Here is an 18,038-nt window from a genome sequence, read left to right as displayed (position 1 = left end):
TGCCAATAAGCCAATATAGTTGTTTAAATTTGATATCAAGTTCTTTACGTTATTTGCTGCAATTTCTTCATTTTCTGCAACAGCCAAGATCGCTGTGTCATCTGCGAATGTAGCGACTGTCTTAAAGTTTCTGGTATCCGAGTAAATACAGTGTTGGGACAAGCATAGTTCCTTGAGGAACGTTGGCTTGTATTTCATGTAGTGATGAATGAGCGTTTTTACATTTTATTCTAAAAAATCGATAAAGTATAATAACCATACTGACGTATGTCAATAATGACGTCTTCGAAAGGAAGGAATTGCAATCTGCAGGAGACGTGGTCAGGATGAAGGAGGGGAGGATATCGAAGCAACTTTTTGACAGGAAAATGTAAGGAGAAAGACATAGGAGAAGGCCGAGAGCAAAATGAGTGAACAAGCACATGCTTGGGTCCAGAAACTGGAGAAGGACATGGACAGAGAGGCTTGGAGACAAAAAATGAGGCAATATAGTTGTCGAAATTTGATATCAAGTTCTTTACGTTATTTGCTGCAATTTCTTTATTTTCTGCAACGGCCAAGATCGCTGTGTCAGCTACGAATATAGAGAATGCACAAGCACACTTCCTTGAGGAACGTCGGCTTGTATTTCATGTAGTAATGAAGTGTTTTCGCATTTTACTCTAAAATATCGATAAAAATGATACGATTTGAATAGTTGAGTATGATATACACAGAAACATAAGGTATGGCAGTAATGATGTCGTCTAGAGGAAGATTGCAATCTGCAGGACACGTGGTCAGGATGGAGGAGGGACGGATATCGAAGCTACTTTTTGACAGGAAAATGTAAGGAGAGAGACGTAGGAGAAGGCCAAAAGGAAGATGAGCGAACAAGCATATACTTGGGTCCAGAAACTGGAGGAAGACATGGACAAACAAGCTTGGAGGTCAATAATGAGAGAACCCAGGGACCGATAACACTTCTTGGTGGAGCCATTGACAAAGAAGAAATGTGGTTAGTCCGGATTGTTGTTATTTTTAATCAAAGTGTTTGAAACTGAACTAGTAGTGTACAAGAATCAAGTGGAATGGGCCTCATCAAACAAAAACTGCACCAGATGTTGTAAAGAACGGGTAATCAATATGCATGGGTGTATCTAAAGCAAATCAACATAATTTTGATATCTAGAAAGATCAAATGTATCGATTTCATTACACTTGAAATAATGAATCCCTTTTAATTAGATGAATTAGCTAAAAACTGAAAGTACATCGTTCCGAGTAAAAACACATCTGTAACTAAACGTTATTTGTAATTAGCTGTAATCCAATTATCTTTTCGTCCAAAAACAAGCCTGATGTATTGATAGCTGCAGCGGCTTTTGCCGTTTCTCGCTTCCCGTTTCGTTCGTCGTGTACACTCCACATTTTCCTCTCTCGTCCACCTCTGTTCCTGATGATGTCCATTGGTCGATGTAACAAGGCATGCGCACCGTTTTTGGCTCGTGTTCCGACGAAGTTAGTGTGGCGTTCGTCGTTCGGAGAATCGCGACGGTCCGAATCCGCAGCATCATCATCGTCGTGATCAGTAGCACACGATCTCTCATCGTGGTGTTTTCCTTCTTCTTGTTGTCAACGAGATGCCAACGGCTGCGTTCGACTACGCACAATAAAAAATAAATAAAACGAGACACACCTGATTAAACGTTATCTACAGTGTAAGTATTTATGAATAAGCGCTAAAAAATAACATAGAAATAGAACGGGGTTGTTTGAAATTAATATCGATTACTGACGACCTTATAAGGATTAGTTAAAAAAGGAATTCTTTTTTTAGATTCTAGATGTAAATTAATTATTTTTTGTTTAATCCTGATTTACGCAGTTTCCTAGTTTTGTTAGGGATTATTAAATTAAAGGGGTTTCTATAAATAGAAGCGAAATGTAAATTTATGGTTGTGTTGAATTAGAACGAAGAAATTGGGGGTTTATTTTCGGTGGACATAAAAGTGTTGATTTGGATGGAGAGTTATTTTTTTGCTCCATAGATTTAAACTTTAATCAAGCCCCAAACAAACTCTATAAACAAACACAATTGATAATGAATTCTTGTTAATCGAACAATGATTAAACTACCAATGGGAATGTTTTGCTCTTCGTTAATAATTCTGTTTCAATTTTCATTCGGAATTTATAAATTTAAACTACCTTAATTAGTTATTAATTAAAAAAAATTGTTTTTAAAAATCCTACTAGTTCTAAAACAACTTTACAAAATCGCGCTGAAATACGGTTTCAAAAAAAAAAACCTCAATTTCCCGAGTTACCTTTACACATAGCGTTGTGTATACAAAAATTGGTATTTCATAGCTGTTTAAAACATCAATTTCCGCGTGCGAATTTTTTTTTGGTTCACCACATCCCAAGTTCTCCGCGTAAAAGCTCCGTTATTTCGATAGGATCGATTAAGCTTCGGCAGACTTTGCCTCAACGTACTGGTGATGGATGACCATTGAGAAATGAATAAATAATGAGATTTCTTGGGCATCGAATCCCGCGGAGACGAAGCTTTTCGCGGCGAGCCGTTTCCTTTGTCGTTTTCTTTAAGAGAATTCAACGTTCGGTTCTCGGTTCCGTGTGGTTTTTGTAAAAAAAGAAAAAAGATGTAAAGAGAATTCAGTTTCTGTGGTTGCTTCTCGGTAAGCGAGGGCAAAAAGCTCTCTACTTTTATCTAGGTACGTGGAGGGTTTCGGGTCCGTTTAATGTGGTTCGAGCTTAATAAATCGTGTGTATCAAAGCTAAGGAAGAACTCGGTTGCGGCACGAGCTTTTAGGTGAGTTTTGCGAGGAGCGCTAAATGAGCAGATTCAATTTAGATAAAAGATAACTTTTGCGAAAGCGCCCGAACTACCGCAAAGCTTGTGGTAAATTATGAAATAGAGGGAAAGTTTTTTTTTAGAATGATTTAAATTTCTTGAAAATTAAAGCTGAAAGCTCCGTTTTAAACTTTCCAATAGACTTAGTGGTGTTCGTTTGCGCGTTAGTTTTGCAAATTGAGTAAAGTTCAGCGAGCGAACAGGGAATAATACGGGAAATGGTAATTGACTTAAGTCGGGAAGAATATTTTCCCATTTCACGGGTCTTGGACTGTTAAGAAATCTAGTCAAACTTCTGCGACCAAGCAAAATGAATATTTACAAGCTGAACTAACCGAAGAACTTTTAATTTATAAGCAAAATTAACCCAAGTCTGCGTCAACGCAGTCTTGGGTGCCCGGTTTACGTCTTCTCTCGCAAAGTTTCTTGTAGCACAAAGAAAAGAAATCACAAAACTTCGGCAACTTTGTTTGACCGAAAACCATGCATATGTTATACATACTTTAAGTTTTTAATAAATCAAATTGAGAATTTTTAATAAATAAGTTTAAAGTTTTAGATTTTTGATTTTGAAGTTGTTGCAGTTTACTTTTTTTGTTATAAACTACATTAATTTTAATAAATAAAACATTTTAGACAAAAAGCATTCCAAATTAAGCAATAAGTTTTAATCTATAAATAAATTTATAGCATCGACGATGATTCTCAACTTACAAGACTCAAAATACAAAAATATCCAAATTTAATGGTTTTTTATAACAAATTAGGTTAGAAATCATAAAGTAATGATTATGGAAATGATGTTTATGATAAAAAACATTCTACATTAATCGAAAAGGTATAATTCAGAATCAATTTTACCACATTGTTGATGATTGCCAACTTATTGGAGTCAAAATGGGTCGATTTTCAATTTTAACAATTTTGATGCCAAAATAGGTGATAAATCAAAAGCTGAACAAGATGGAGACGAATATTTCGGACAAAAAACATTCCAAATTAACAAAGAAACCTTAATTCATAAACCAATTTATGATATCGTTGTTGATTCTCAACTTATATGTCTCAAAATTCAAAAATATCCAAAGTTAATAGGTTTTTTATAACAAAATGTGTTGAAATGAAATACTAATCATTATAGATATGATGTTTTTGATAAAAATGCATTCTACATCATCCTAAAAAACATAATTTCTAATCAGTTATACCACATTGTTGATAATTGCCAACTTATTGGAGTCAAAATGGGTCGATTTTTAATTTTAATAATTTTGATGCCAAAATAGGTGATAAATCAAAAGCTGAACAAGATGGAGGCGAATAGTTCGGACAAAAAACATTCCAAATTAACTGAGAAACCTTAATTCATAAACCAATTTATGATATCGATGTTGATTCTCCACTTATAAGTCTTAAACTACGAAAATATCCAAATTTAATGGTTTTTTTATAACAAAATAAGTTTTAAATTCAATACTAATCATTATAGAAATAATGTTTTTGATAAAAAGCATTCTATATTATCCCAAATGACATAATTCATAATCAATTTTATCAAATTGTTGATGATTGCCAACTTATTGGAGTCAAAATGGGTCGATTTTTAATTTTAATAATTTTGATACTAAAATAGCTTCTAAATCAATAGCTAAACAAGATGGAAATGAATATTTCAGACAAAAAACCTTCAAAATAAACTGAAAAGTCTTAATCCATAAACCAATTTATGATATCGATGTTGATTCTCCACTTATAAGTTTTAAACTACGAAAATATCCAAATTTAATGGTTTTTTTTATAACAAAATAAGTTTTAAATCCAATACTAATCATTATAGAAATAATGTTTTTGATAAAAACCATTCTAAATTATCCCAAATGACATGATTCATAATCAATTTTATCAAATTGTTGATGATTGCCAACTTATTGGAGTCAAAATGGGTCGATTTTTAATTTTAATAATTTTGATACTAAAATAGGTTCTAAATCAAAAGCTAAAGAAGATGGAAATGAATATTTCAGACAAAAAACCTTCAAAATAAACTGAGAAGTCTTAATCTATAAACAAATTTATGATATCGTTATTGATTCTCAACTTATAAGTCTCAAAATATAAAAATATCCAAAGTTAATAGTTTTTTTATAACAAAATATGTTAAAATGAAATACTAATCATGTTTTTGATAAAAATGCATTCTACATCATCCTAAAAAACATAATTTCTAATCAGTTATACCACATTGTTGATAATTGCCAACTTATTTGAGTCAAAATGGGTCGATTTTCAATTTTAATAATTTTGATGCCAAAATATGTGATAAATCAAAAGCTGAATAAGATGGAGACGAATATTTCGGACAAAAAACATTCCAAATTAACAGAGAAACCTTAATCCATAAACCAATTTATGATATCGTTGTTGATTCTCCACTTATAAGTCTTAAACTACGAAAATATCCAAATTTAATGGTTTTTTTATAAAAAAATAAGTTTTAAATCCAATACTAATCATTATAGAAATAATGTTTTTCATGAAAACCATTCTAAATTATCCCAAATGACATGATTCATAATCAATTTTATCAAATTGTTGATGATTACCAACTTATTGGAATCAAAGTCTGTAGATTTTCAATTTTAATATTTTTGATACTAAAATAGCTTCTAAATCAAAAGTTAAACAAGATGGAAATGAATATTTCAGACAAAAAACCTTCAAAATAAACTGAAAAGTCTTAATCTATAAACAAATTTATGATATCCTTATTGATTCTCAACTTATAAGTCTCAAAATACAAAAATATCCAAAGTTAATAGTTTTTTTATAACAAAATATGTTGAAATGAAATACTAATCATTATAGATATGATGTTTTTGATAAAAATGCATTCTACATCATCCTAAAAAACATAATTTCTAATCAGTTATACCACATTGTTGATAATTGCCAACTTATTTGAGTCAAAATGGGTCGATTTTCAATTTTAATAATTTTGATGCCAAAATAGGTGGTAATCAAAAGCTAAACAAGATGGAGACGAATATTTCGTACAAAAAACATTCCAAATTAACAGAGAAACCTTAATCCATAAACCAATTTATGATATCATTGTTGATTCTCAACTTATAAGTCTCAAACTACGAAAATATCCAAATTTAATGGTTTTTTATAACAAAATAAGTTTTAAATCCAATACTAATCATTATAGAAATAATGTTTTTGATAAAAAACATTCTAAATTATCCCAAATAACATGATTCATAATCAATTTTATTAAATTGTTGATGATTGCCAACTTATTGGAATCAAAATCTGTAGATTTTCAATTTTCATATTTTTGATACTAAAATAGGTTATAAATCAAAAGCTAAACAAGATGGAAATGAATATTTCAGACAAAAAACCTTCAAAATAAACTGAAAAGTCTTAATCTATAAACAAATTTATGATATCGTTATTGATTCTCAACTTATAAGTCTCAAAATACAAAAATATCCAAAGTTAATGATTTTTTTATAATAAAATAGGTTGAAATAAAATACTAATCATTATAATATATCATATATTAAGATATAATGTTTTTGATAAAAATTCATTCTAAATCATCCTAAAAAACATGATTTCTAATCAGTTATACAACATTGTTGATAATTACCAACTTATTAGAGTCAAAATTGGTCTATTTTCAATTTTAATAATTTTGATGCCAAAATATGTGATAAATCAAAAGCTGAATAAGATGGAGACGAATATTTCGGACAAAAAACATTCCAAATTAACAGAGAAACCTTAATCCATAAACCAATTTATGATATCGTTGTTGATTCTCCACTTATAAGTCTTAAACTACGAAAATATCCAAATTTAATGGTTTTTTTTATAACAAAATAAGTTTTAAATCCAATACTAATCATTATTGAAATAATGTTTTTCATGAAAACCATTCTAAATTATCCCAAATGACATGATTCATAATCAATTTTATCAAATTGTTGATGATTACCAACTTATTGGAATCAAAATCTGTAGATTTTCAATTTTAATATTTTTGATACTAAAATAGCTTCTAAATCAAAAGCTAAACAAGATAGAAATGAATATTTGAGACAAAAAACCTTCAAAATAAACTGAAAAGTCTTAATCTATAAACAAATTTATGATATCGTTATTGATTCTCAACTTATAAGTCTCAAAATACAAAAATATCCAAAGTTCATAATTTTTTTATAACAAAATAGGTAGAAATGAAATACTAATCATTATAGATATGATGTTTTTGATAAAAATACATTCTACATCATCCTAAAAAACTTAATTCCTAACCACTTATACCACATTGTTGATAATTGCCAACTTATTGGAGTTAAAATGGGTCGATTTTCAATTTTAATAATTTTGATGCCAAAATATGTGATAAATCAAAAGCTGAATAAGATGGAGACGAATATTTCGGACAAAAAACATTCCAAATTAACAGAGAAACCTTAATCCATAAACCAATTTATGATATCATTGTTGATTCTCAACTTATAAGTCTCAAACTACGAAAATATCCAAATTTAATGGTTTTTTTATAACAAAATAAGTTTTAAATCCAATACTAATCATTATAGAAATAATGTTTTTGATAAAAACCATTCTAAATTATCCCAAATGACATGATTCATAATCAATTTTATCAAATTGTTGACGATTGCCAACTTATTGGAATCAAAATCTGTAGATTTTCAATTTTTATATTTTTGATACTAAAATGGGTTATAAATCAAAAGCTAAACATGATGGAAATGAATATTTCAGACAAAAAACCTTCAAAATAAACTGAGAAACCTTAATCCATAAACCAATTTATGATATCGTTGTTGATTCTCAACTTATAAGTCTCAAAATACAAAAATATCCAAAATTAATAGTTTTTTTATAACAAAATAGGTTGAAATGAAATACTAATCATTATAGATATGATGTTTTTGATAAAATTGCATTCTACATCATCCTAAAAAACATAATTTCTAATCAGTTATACCACATTGTTGATAATTACCAACTTATTAGAGTCAAAATGTTTTCAATTTTAATAATTTTGATGCCAAAATATGTGATAAATCAAAAGCTGAACAAGATGGAGACGAATATTTCGGACAAAAAACATTCCAAATTAACTGGGAAACCTTAATCCATAAACCAATTTATGATATCGATGTTGATTCTCCACTTATAAGTCTCAAACTACGAAAATAGCCAAATTTAATGGTTTTTTATAACAAAATAAGTTTTAAATCCAATACTAATCATTATAGAAATAATGTTTTTGATAAAAAACATTCTATATTATCCCAAATGACATGATTCATAATCAATTTTATCAAATTGTTGATGATTGCCAACTTATTGAAATCAAAATCTGTAAATTTTCAATTTTAATATTTTTGATACTAAAATAGGTTATAAATCAAAAAGTAAACAAGATGGAAATGAATATTTCAGACAAAAAACCTTCAAAATTAACTGAGAAGTCTTAATCTATAAACCAATTTGTGATATCGTTGTTGATTCTCAACTTATAAGTCTCAAAATACAAAAATATCCAAAATTAATAGGTTTTTATAACAAAATAGGTTGAAATAAAATACTAATCATTATAGATATGATGTTTTTGATAAAAATACATTCTACATCATCCTAAAAAACATAATTCCTGATCAGTTATACCACATTGTTGATAATTGCCAACTTATTGGAGTCAAAATGGGTCAATTTTCAATTTTAATAATTTTGATACTAAAATAGGAGATAAATCAAAAACGAAACAAGGTGGAGACGAATATTTCGGACAAAAAACATTCCAAATTCACAGAGAAGTCTTAATCCATAAACGAATTTATGATATCGTTAATAATTCTCAACTTATAAGGACTCAACATGCAATTTAATGATTTTTGCAACAAAATAAGTTTTAAATCATAAAGTAATAATTATAGAAATATTGTTTTAGATAAAAAACATTCTAAATTAATCGAAAAGATATGATTCATAATCAATTTTACCACATTGTTGATAATTACCAACTTATTAAAGTCAAAATGCGAATATTTTCAATTTTAGCAATTTTTATATTAAAATAAGTCATAAATATAGTAGTGGTTTAAACTAAACAATATTAAAAGAAATATTTCGGATAAAAAACATTCCAAATTACTCAAAAAGTCTTAATCCATAATATGATATCGTTGATGATTCTCGACTTATAAGACTCAAAATACCCAGATTTAATGTTTTAGATAAAAACATTAATAATAAACCTAAAAGATATAGATAAAAATTATAGTTAAATTAAAAAAACACATCTATTATTCTCACATTTCCAATTTATGCCGTTATTTAATATTGCAAGAACTCCTTTCAGATCAAATTTAATTCTTTGAAAACGTAAACTGATCCTTTCCACGTCGAATATAAACCTTTCTACGAATTTTATTTTAAAAGGTGTTTGTTACAATATGTCTCGAGTATTCATTTTATCTTTTAAATTTTCACATTTTTATCTCATCGCCTTATCCGATGCGTTCACGCGTTAGAAATACGAGAATTCCAACCCTTAAAAGGTCGTCGAGCTCTTTACATATTACGATAAAGCTCTCGATGGCCAATGCTTTTAACAGCCCTCGGTCTTTTCAAAACTCGGCGTGAAGTGGCACCAACCCCATTTTATATAGTTTAGCTAGGAAACTAGTTTTGCCCCCTTTTGTTCTGCGATTCTATTATTATTCGTTGATAATTACATTTTGGATTTGTATTAAATTAAATGTTGGGATTCAAATCATAGTTTGAACTTCGTTGTAATTGAATTCAAGTTGTATCATTTATATTTTAAAGTTTTTAAATTATAATCTCGTTAAGTTAGGCAGGTTTTGGTTGAACCTTTTATCGAACAAGGGATAGTTTAATTATACGATAGAGAGGGTTATCCCTTGGCGGGATCTCTAATGGGAGACCGTTGTTGGGCGTTTGCAAACAACACTTGCTGGCCATTACCTCGTTACGACCATAATAACCTAATAACCGCTTGATTTATGATTCGTTAGAACTCATTTTATTCAGTTTCTTGCAGATATCATCATGAAGATACGTTTCTTCCTTACTCTACTTGTTGTTTTCTTCGATAAAACCGTCTTGGGGTCGTTTAATATTACAGAGAATGAAGTAGATTCGTATGGTAGTAATAAATATACACCGAAATTACCAGCTTCACATATAAAAGGTAAGAAATTATTATTTATTTTTAAAACGTATAAAAATCTCGAATTAAAACAACTCGTTGGTACCGCAACAGGGCGGGAGAGGCTTATTTGGAGGCTTTATCGAGGGTGAGCTTTCGCCTCCCAATTCGATAAGTGCCCGAGGCCTTCGAAAGCGCTTTATTGAAAGCCCGAAGCTTGGGATTAATGAAAATTTATTACTCAACGCCGAGGAGAGTTGCGACTCAAATCGATGCCTTTCGAGTGCTCGATTATTTGAACTTTGTCCTAAAAGCATCAAAATTTAAATATAAAGAACTTTTACTAAAATTAGAATTAAAAGGAGTAAATTTGAGTTTGAAAAATAGTTAAAAAAGAATAAAAGAAATTTTTTAAGCAAGTTGTAAATGCGGTGGAAAGTTTTTTTCTTTGCCTGAAAATATAAGACGTCCAACGTCGGAATAGACTGTAAACGTTCTTGAATAATAAACGAGTGAACGGGAGTTGACTTTGATCCTTTTGGATTAAAGCTGTACCAGCAACGAAGCGACTTAATATTGCAAAAGGATATCTGTTAAAACCTCCCCTTTGAAGAAGAAATACTCCCCTTTGCTAGTTTTCTAAGACATTAACTGGGTAAAATTTGCATATTATTTAAAGGACCGTTTTGTATTCATGTCACAGAATGAGGGAATTCTGATGAAACGAACTTCATCTTCAAATGAGAACTCTAAAACTCTTGTTTTATTAAGTTTAGCGAAAACGACTGGAAAGAGAATTTGAATTGATTTAAACTTCTTTAATATTTAATTATATTAATGTAATTTTTCAGTAATTTGAGTAATCTTATACAGTGAATTTCACTTAAAATGTAATATACAAAAATATATTTTCGTAGAAACCAGAGCGTACTTACTTTGTCCCATATAAAATGCAACATGTCTGAATGTTTCTGGTTGTAGACCTTGTAGGTCCATTAGTTCTAGTTACAGTAGTAGATAGCGCTAGTTAACATCAGATATCATTAAGTTCCATATTTTTATTGAACTAAAACTAGAACTAACACTAGACCGAGAACTAGAAACATTCGGGTTTAGCCACACGTCTCTAAAGACGGCTAAACCCGAATGATTCTAGTTCTAGGTCTTGTGTTAGTTCTAGTGATATTGCTAGTGTAAAACTAGAACTGACACTAGACCTAGAACTAGAAACATTCGGGTTTAGCCGCATGTCTCTCAAGGTGGCTAAACCCGAATGATTCTAGTTTTAGGTCTTGTGTTAGTTCTAGTTTTACACTAGCAATATCACTAGAACTAACACTAGACCGAGAAGTAGAAACATTCGGGTTTAGCCGCACGTCTCTCAAGACGGCTAAACCCGAATGATTCTAGTTTTAGGTCTTGTGTTAGTTCTAGTGATAGTGCAGTATTTCAACTAACACTAGACCGAGAACTAGAAACAATGGGATTTAGCCACACGTCTCTCAAGATGGCTAAACCCGAATGATTCTAGTTCTAGGTCTTGTGTTAGTTCTAGTTTTACACTAGCAATATCACTAGAACTAACACTAGACCGAGAAGTAGAAATATTCGGGTTTAGCCGCACGTCTCTCAAGACGGCTAAACCCGAATGATTCTAGTTCTAGGTCTTGTGTTAGTTCTAGTGATAGTGCAGTATTTCAACTAACACTAGACCGAGAACTAGAAACATTGGGATTTAGCCACACGTCTCTCAAGATGGCTAAACCCGAATGATTCTAGTTCTAGGTCTTGCGTTAGTTGTAATATTGCACTATCACTAGAACTAACACAAGACCTAGAACTAGAATCATTCGGGTTTAGCCGTCTTGAGAGACGTGCGGCTAAACCCGAATGTTTCTAGTTCTAGGTCTAGTGTTAATTCTAGTGATAGCGCTAATGTAAAACTAGAACTAACACAAGACCTAGAACTAGAATCATTCGGGTTTAGCCGTCTTGAGAGACGTGCGGCTAAACCCGAATGTTTCTAGTTCTTGGTCTAGTGTTAGTTCTAATATTGCACTATCACTAGAACTAACACAAAACCTAGAACTAGAATCATTCAGGTTTAGCCTCCTTGAGAGACGTGCGGCTAAACCCGAAAAATTCTAGTTCTAGGTCTTGTGTTACTTCTAGTGATAGTACTAGTGTAAAACTAGAACTAACACTAGACCTAATTAGTAAAACTAACACTACACCATTTTCCAAGCAAAACTTTTCCTTTAGAAAACTACCCAATGCCTGTACTAATGTTACATTTTATGTGGGAGAGTGCAAATGTATAATAGTTTCGTTACTGCATTGATATATTGCGAGTTATATGAAATTCCCGGTATTTTAAAATTCATATCATAATAATGAAGTATATAAATAATGATAAAATGTTCTTGTGAGATAGTTTTTGCTTTAGTAAAGTTTCTTTAGTAATATTACGATGGGAGAACTCGAGGGGCAGTTCAAGAAAGGGCGTTTTGAATTTATGTCCTGCCACAACTTTGTGGCTTCGAGGTCGCAATTGTACAAATTCTGTTACAACTTGTTACCTGAGTGGCGCAAACTACCTCGAAATCATGTTTTGCAGACGGAACTCGAGAGAAATTTTGACTGTACGCCAACTCTACAGGAATTCAGTATTATCATAAAAAAATAAAAAACAAATTTATCGTAATAAATTGTAATTTCTGTTTTGTTTTAGATGAAGTCGATATATTAAAATTAATAAATGTAACATCGAAAGATCAAGGAGTTTCTTTAGTTGAAGGACCAATAAAAAATTTTAACGCGTACAAATTTCGACTTCCTTACGGAAATGTACCATTAGCTAATTCATCTAACGTTACGAAAGCTTTATCGAGTTCAACAGGATTTACGGTAATTTTCCTTTATCGCCAGCAAAAGAATAATTTGGGCACTTTAATATCGGTTAATTCCCCCGGGAGAATTATCCCTTGGTTCCAATTGTCTTCCAATATGAAAACGGGAACCCTCAGTCTTAAATACAAAGTAAATTTGGGAGATAAATTACGTCAAATCGATTGGATATTGCCCGTTCATCACAGGAAAGCTCCAATGGCAGGTGAGATATTAACTATTTTATGCTCGTATGTGTCCATATGTTGGGAGAAATCCTTACAAGTTACATAAGGGGACTAATTAAGTATTAACGAACAGGGAATTAAGGTAAGCACACCCAAGTTAATGTCAGCGGCGAGATGGCACTTCGTTGACGATATGCATTTGTATATTAAGTTATGGAGTCGCTTCCTTTGAAATTCTATTATAGAACTTAATTACCATCGTCTATGTACGCGAGCAGTTTCGCTGCGGGTTCAATTAATGTTATTCAGGTCAGCTTTATACTTTAGAGCTAATTTGCTATACTACCTTTTGAAGGTAACTTTATCATCAATTCAAATCCAATTTTTATTATTAGTTGCTTTAGATGTTAATGGTAATTAAAAGAAATTTATTTAACAATCAGATATGATACTACAATTTGAGCTTATTATACTCCAAATACAAGAAGTGTTTAGCCACTAAATACACCATTAAACGAGAAAAACCTTCAAATCATCAACGAATAATACCCTTTTATAGTTTATGATGTCGTTAATGAAGATTATGAAAATTGTCCGAGATTGGACTTATGGAGAATATCTAAGATCTGATTAAATGATATCTACTTGGCTTCTTTAATCGATGACATCGTCAACAAAGTGTTGATGGGAGCCCAGACATGTCTAAACAAAGCGTATTCAAAAATCTTCTTTATATTTGATTCGCTTACAAAAAAAAGTTTGAGTAGATAAGACCAAGTTAAAAAATTGTAGATATACCTACTGTTGGCTAAAATTTTATCTTTAACAAAAAGTTTGAAATTCCGAAGCTCAGAAAGCTGTCTTGGAACAAAGAGGCTGACTTGATAGAAAGTTGACAGAAACTAAATATATTTGAAAGAAGAAAATTGGGACTGGGCAGAGAGTTTGAAAGTTGTAAATACACTTTTAAACGTAAGAAAATGGCTAGAAAATAAGTAATAATACTGGAATACTAGCCTGTCAAGAAGAAGACTTGATAGAGATTGGTAACAGAAAAAAGAGATTAAGAAAAGGCCTGAGATTTCAGGTTGACCTGAAAAGTACTGGAACTAGAAAAAAGATCTTGAACAGAGACTTAAAAGATAAGCAGGAGGCTTTCTTGTTATGAAGCATGATAAAGGGAGACTAGTAGCAGAGGACAGAAATTAAACAGTTTTGAGGGAAGATAACTGGGACTGAGCAGAAAGGAGAAACAGTTGAAATGGACTATAAAAGCAAGAAAATTCCTAGGAAAATAAAAAATTGACTGGTAATATAAGAAAGAGACTGATCAGAGGCTGGAAAAAGTTACGGCATGAAAAAAGGTAACTTAAAGTATACTAGTAATAGAAGACAGAAATTAAACAATTTTGAAAGAAGAAAAATCGAACTGGGCAGAGAATGTTGGTTTGGAAATAGAGTATAAAGCATTTTCTTAGCTTTATACTGTATTTTCTTACAAGAAAATTCTTATAGGACTGAACAGAGTCTGGAAAGTGAAGAAAATGTTTGGGCAGAATGGAAATAGACGACAAAGAGACTGGTAATAAAAGAAACAGACTGAATAGAGTCTGGGAAGATAAAAAAGAAACTCGGTAGATTACTTGGCCGCTGGTAATATAAGGAAACAATTAGACAGAGACTGGATAGAGAGAAAGGATACTGGAAGGAGTAAAGAAAAGAAGTTTAGACAAAGAAAAAGACTACTGGACAGAGAAATTATCTTCACTATTAGGAATAACCCGAAACTTCTAAGAAAGCTGTACCGAAAAACTAGAAATGTCTAAATCCATTGCACTGACCCAACAGTCCAAACATTATTAGTCCTGATTCAAATAACTCTGAGCACCACTGTCAGATGTTCAACTCGCAACCTCATACAACGGATTAGACTTTACAAACAGTGTTGTTCAATTTGCTTCATGCCAAACCAAATATTCAACTTTTGATAGAGAACTATTAGCGATCTACTCTGCTATCAAATTTTTCAAACATTCCTTACATGGAAATCAATTTACGATATAGAGAGATCACAAATCCATTGTCACATCAAATTTTCGTCCAGAGACAAAACTCCTCGTCAAACCCGATATCTAAGTTATATTTCACAATTTACTTCAGATATCAATACATCAGAGGAAATTCACATGTTATTGTAGATACTCTATCCAGAACAAACATCGAATCTCTAAATTCATCTTATTCAGATTTTCTAACCCTTAGCAACGCTCAACTTGCTGATACAGAATTGTCAAACTTACTGAATAAGCAATTTTCCAACAATTCTTCAAAATCTTATCGTTTGGCACATCAAACAACATCACAATCTGATATCAAACTGTGATGTGAAACCTCTTCATCAAAATTCATGCAATCAAAACAAGATTCTTTTGGCCACACATGTCAAAGCAAATTCATGTTTGGACCAAAACCTGCTAAAATGTCAACAAGCAAAAATTCAAAAACATACAAAATCGCCAATCATCAACATCAAAATTCCTAAAATTAGATTTGATCATATACATATCGACTTGATTGGAGCACTCACTCCGTCCCTGGGTTGTCCTTATGTATTTACAGTTATTGAACACTTCACTCGATGGCCAGAAGCTTTTCCGCTGAAAGATATCACATCTTCTACGATAACGACACACTCTTCTGGCATTATTTTAGTCGATTTGGTGTACCTACCACAAAAACATATGATCAGGGACGGCAATTCCAATCAAACTTTTTTTCAAAATGTAACACATTGTGTAATGTCACATCATCTTTATATCCTCAAGCAAATGGAATGTTAGAACGATTTCATCGATTATTGAAGACAGCTATCATCGCTAAAGGAGACACTACTAGATGGAACAACAATTTACCCCTCATCCTACTAGGATTAAGAACATCACTTAATGAAGATCTAGGTTGCTCCTCAACAGAACTGCTTTACGGGCAACCACTAAGACTTCCTGGAGAGTTCTTCACCTACTAATCCATCTATTGACTATGAGCCCTTCCTCTCCTGTTTAAGAGACACTTTTTCCAAATTAAAGCCTGTGAATACGTCTTTTCACTCTATTCAAAATCTTTTTATTCATAAAGACTTGCACAAATCAAATTTCGTTTTCATTAGAATTGAAGGTTTGAAACCATCAAGTTCTGACAAAAGCAACCAAATATTTCGTTATTCAGAAAGGCAATGATAAAATTCCTCGAATAGGAAAGTACATTTTAACATATAATCATTATTTTTTTATTACTACAACATATTACTTTCTTAAGTTGTACCATTGTTTTACCTTCTTCTTCTTATTACTTTCTTTTTCACGGAAGATTGTAGTGTTAACCTATTTGCCGATCAATTTGAGGCTATGTACTGTCCTGCATCAATTCAACGTACTAGTAATGATCACGCTGTTTATGATACTAATTCTGTCACCTGTGGTATCTCCGAAGTCAGTTGCGACGAAATCTATCAAAAAAATCAAGGCAAAGGCTACAACGGGCCCAGATGGGATTTCTGCATTTTTAGTCAAAGACTGCGCTCTTACATATTTTCAACCTAATAATCAACAGCTCTGAATTTCCAAAGATATAGCCATCATCAATAACTTTGAAAAGCTATTTGAACAAACTGTAGCATCCAAAATTGAATTCTACACTAAGACGCAAGTATGCAACCAATATCACAGTATTGGCATTGCAATACGCGATTTGCGTATTCAGATATATTCAGTGTGATGTTGGTTGCATACTTGCAATGATGACGTTGGGTACGATAATTAATTAACACACTGTATATTGCACTTTATAACAAGTTATTAATCGAGGTTTATAAGATTTTATAATTTTTTTTTAATTTTAAACTATATTTATTCTCTGTTAAATACCAAAATGTTTTATAGCACCGCACGAAGATAAAATTTAACTGCAACGATAAAAATTGGCTCTCCCTTCGTTTTGATTTATTACCAAGGGAATAATTAGCTGTGGCTCGGCGACGTGTCGTAAATTCCAAACCGAAAAAAACCATTTATTTTAACGATTTTCTAAGTATTTATTATTTTTTAATCTTAAACAAATTTATTATTCGCGTTGACAATTTCATTGAGATATTTAAAGCGGGTTAAATTTGGTGGAGTCGCCGGTAAATGTAGCGGAAATAACGTCGGAAACGTCTCGACGTCCTCCCCATTTGTATCTTGAAGATACCGACACGTGCTGCGACACACGTTTCTTTAACAAAACCTCGACTATTACAGCTTGGATTTGGTTGTCAGTGAGCGTCGATTTTTCAACCGGAACTATCCGTCTTGATTTGGATTGTCAACCGAGTCGTTTCGAATCGCTTACAAGAGCTGATGGTGCTAAAATTACACTTCCCGATGACGCTATCGTTTATTTTCGACAAGAACCAGGAAGGAAAAAGAAGTTTTTGGTACTTTTTTTTATTGAAAAGTTTATTTACTTTATTTATTTCTCTTTTTTGTAGGGTTCGATGCAGGTGGCCAAAATTCTTCCTTATGTAAGCAAAGAAAGGATGTGGTCTTGTATGAGGATAACTGAATCGGCTTCCAGACAACACAGGAAACCACTTTTGTTGTGAATCTTGGAAACATACGAATATTAAGAGTGATATTTAACGATTTAATAACCCTAGAACGAAAGAGTTATTTTCAGTGATATTATTGACCTTGTAAGAGCGATTTTACTTAATTAAATTGTGTTAGAAATCATAAAAAAATAATAAATACATCTACAAAATTTAAAAAGTATTTTCTAAAATCCTAATAGATTTATTTCATCTTCATTTAGTATATAAGTGTATTTACATAAATATTTTAAGTCTAGG

General features: G+C 31.5%; 1 protein-coding gene across 2 annotated transcripts; it reads left to right on the top strand.

Annotated features, from left to right (window-relative positions):
* The first annotated feature begins 1,497 nt into the window (after positions 1-1,497).
* On the top strand, positions 1,498-17,958 carry LOC111413267 (kielin/chordin-like protein). Of its 2 annotated transcripts, none has more exons than XM_023044172.2 (5): positions 1,498-1,700; positions 9,972-10,121; positions 12,811-13,191; positions 17,449-17,624; positions 17,679-17,958. In XM_023044172.2, the coding sequence occupies exons 2-5, from the start codon at positions 9,980-9,982 to the stop codon at positions 17,790-17,792; spliced, it is 813 nt and encodes a 270-aa protein (XP_022899940.1). In that variant the 5' UTR covers positions 1,498-1,700; positions 9,972-9,979; the 3' UTR covers positions 17,793-17,958. The 2 variants fall into 2 exon arrangements, with proteins under 2 accessions (XP_022899940.1, XP_022899941.1); XM_023044173.2 differs by having other exon boundaries at positions 9,962-10,121.
* The last annotated feature ends 80 nt before the right edge of the window (positions 17,959-18,038 follow it).

The sequence above is a fragment of the Onthophagus taurus genome, chromosome 11 (genome assembly GCF_036711975.1).
Source record: "Onthophagus taurus isolate NC chromosome 11, IU_Otau_3.0, whole genome shotgun sequence".
NCBI lineage: Eukaryota > Metazoa > Arthropoda > Insecta > Coleoptera > Scarabaeidae > Onthophagus > Onthophagus taurus.
Note: the sequence above shows the minus strand (reverse complement) of the source record. Positions and strands in the feature narration are given on the sequence as shown.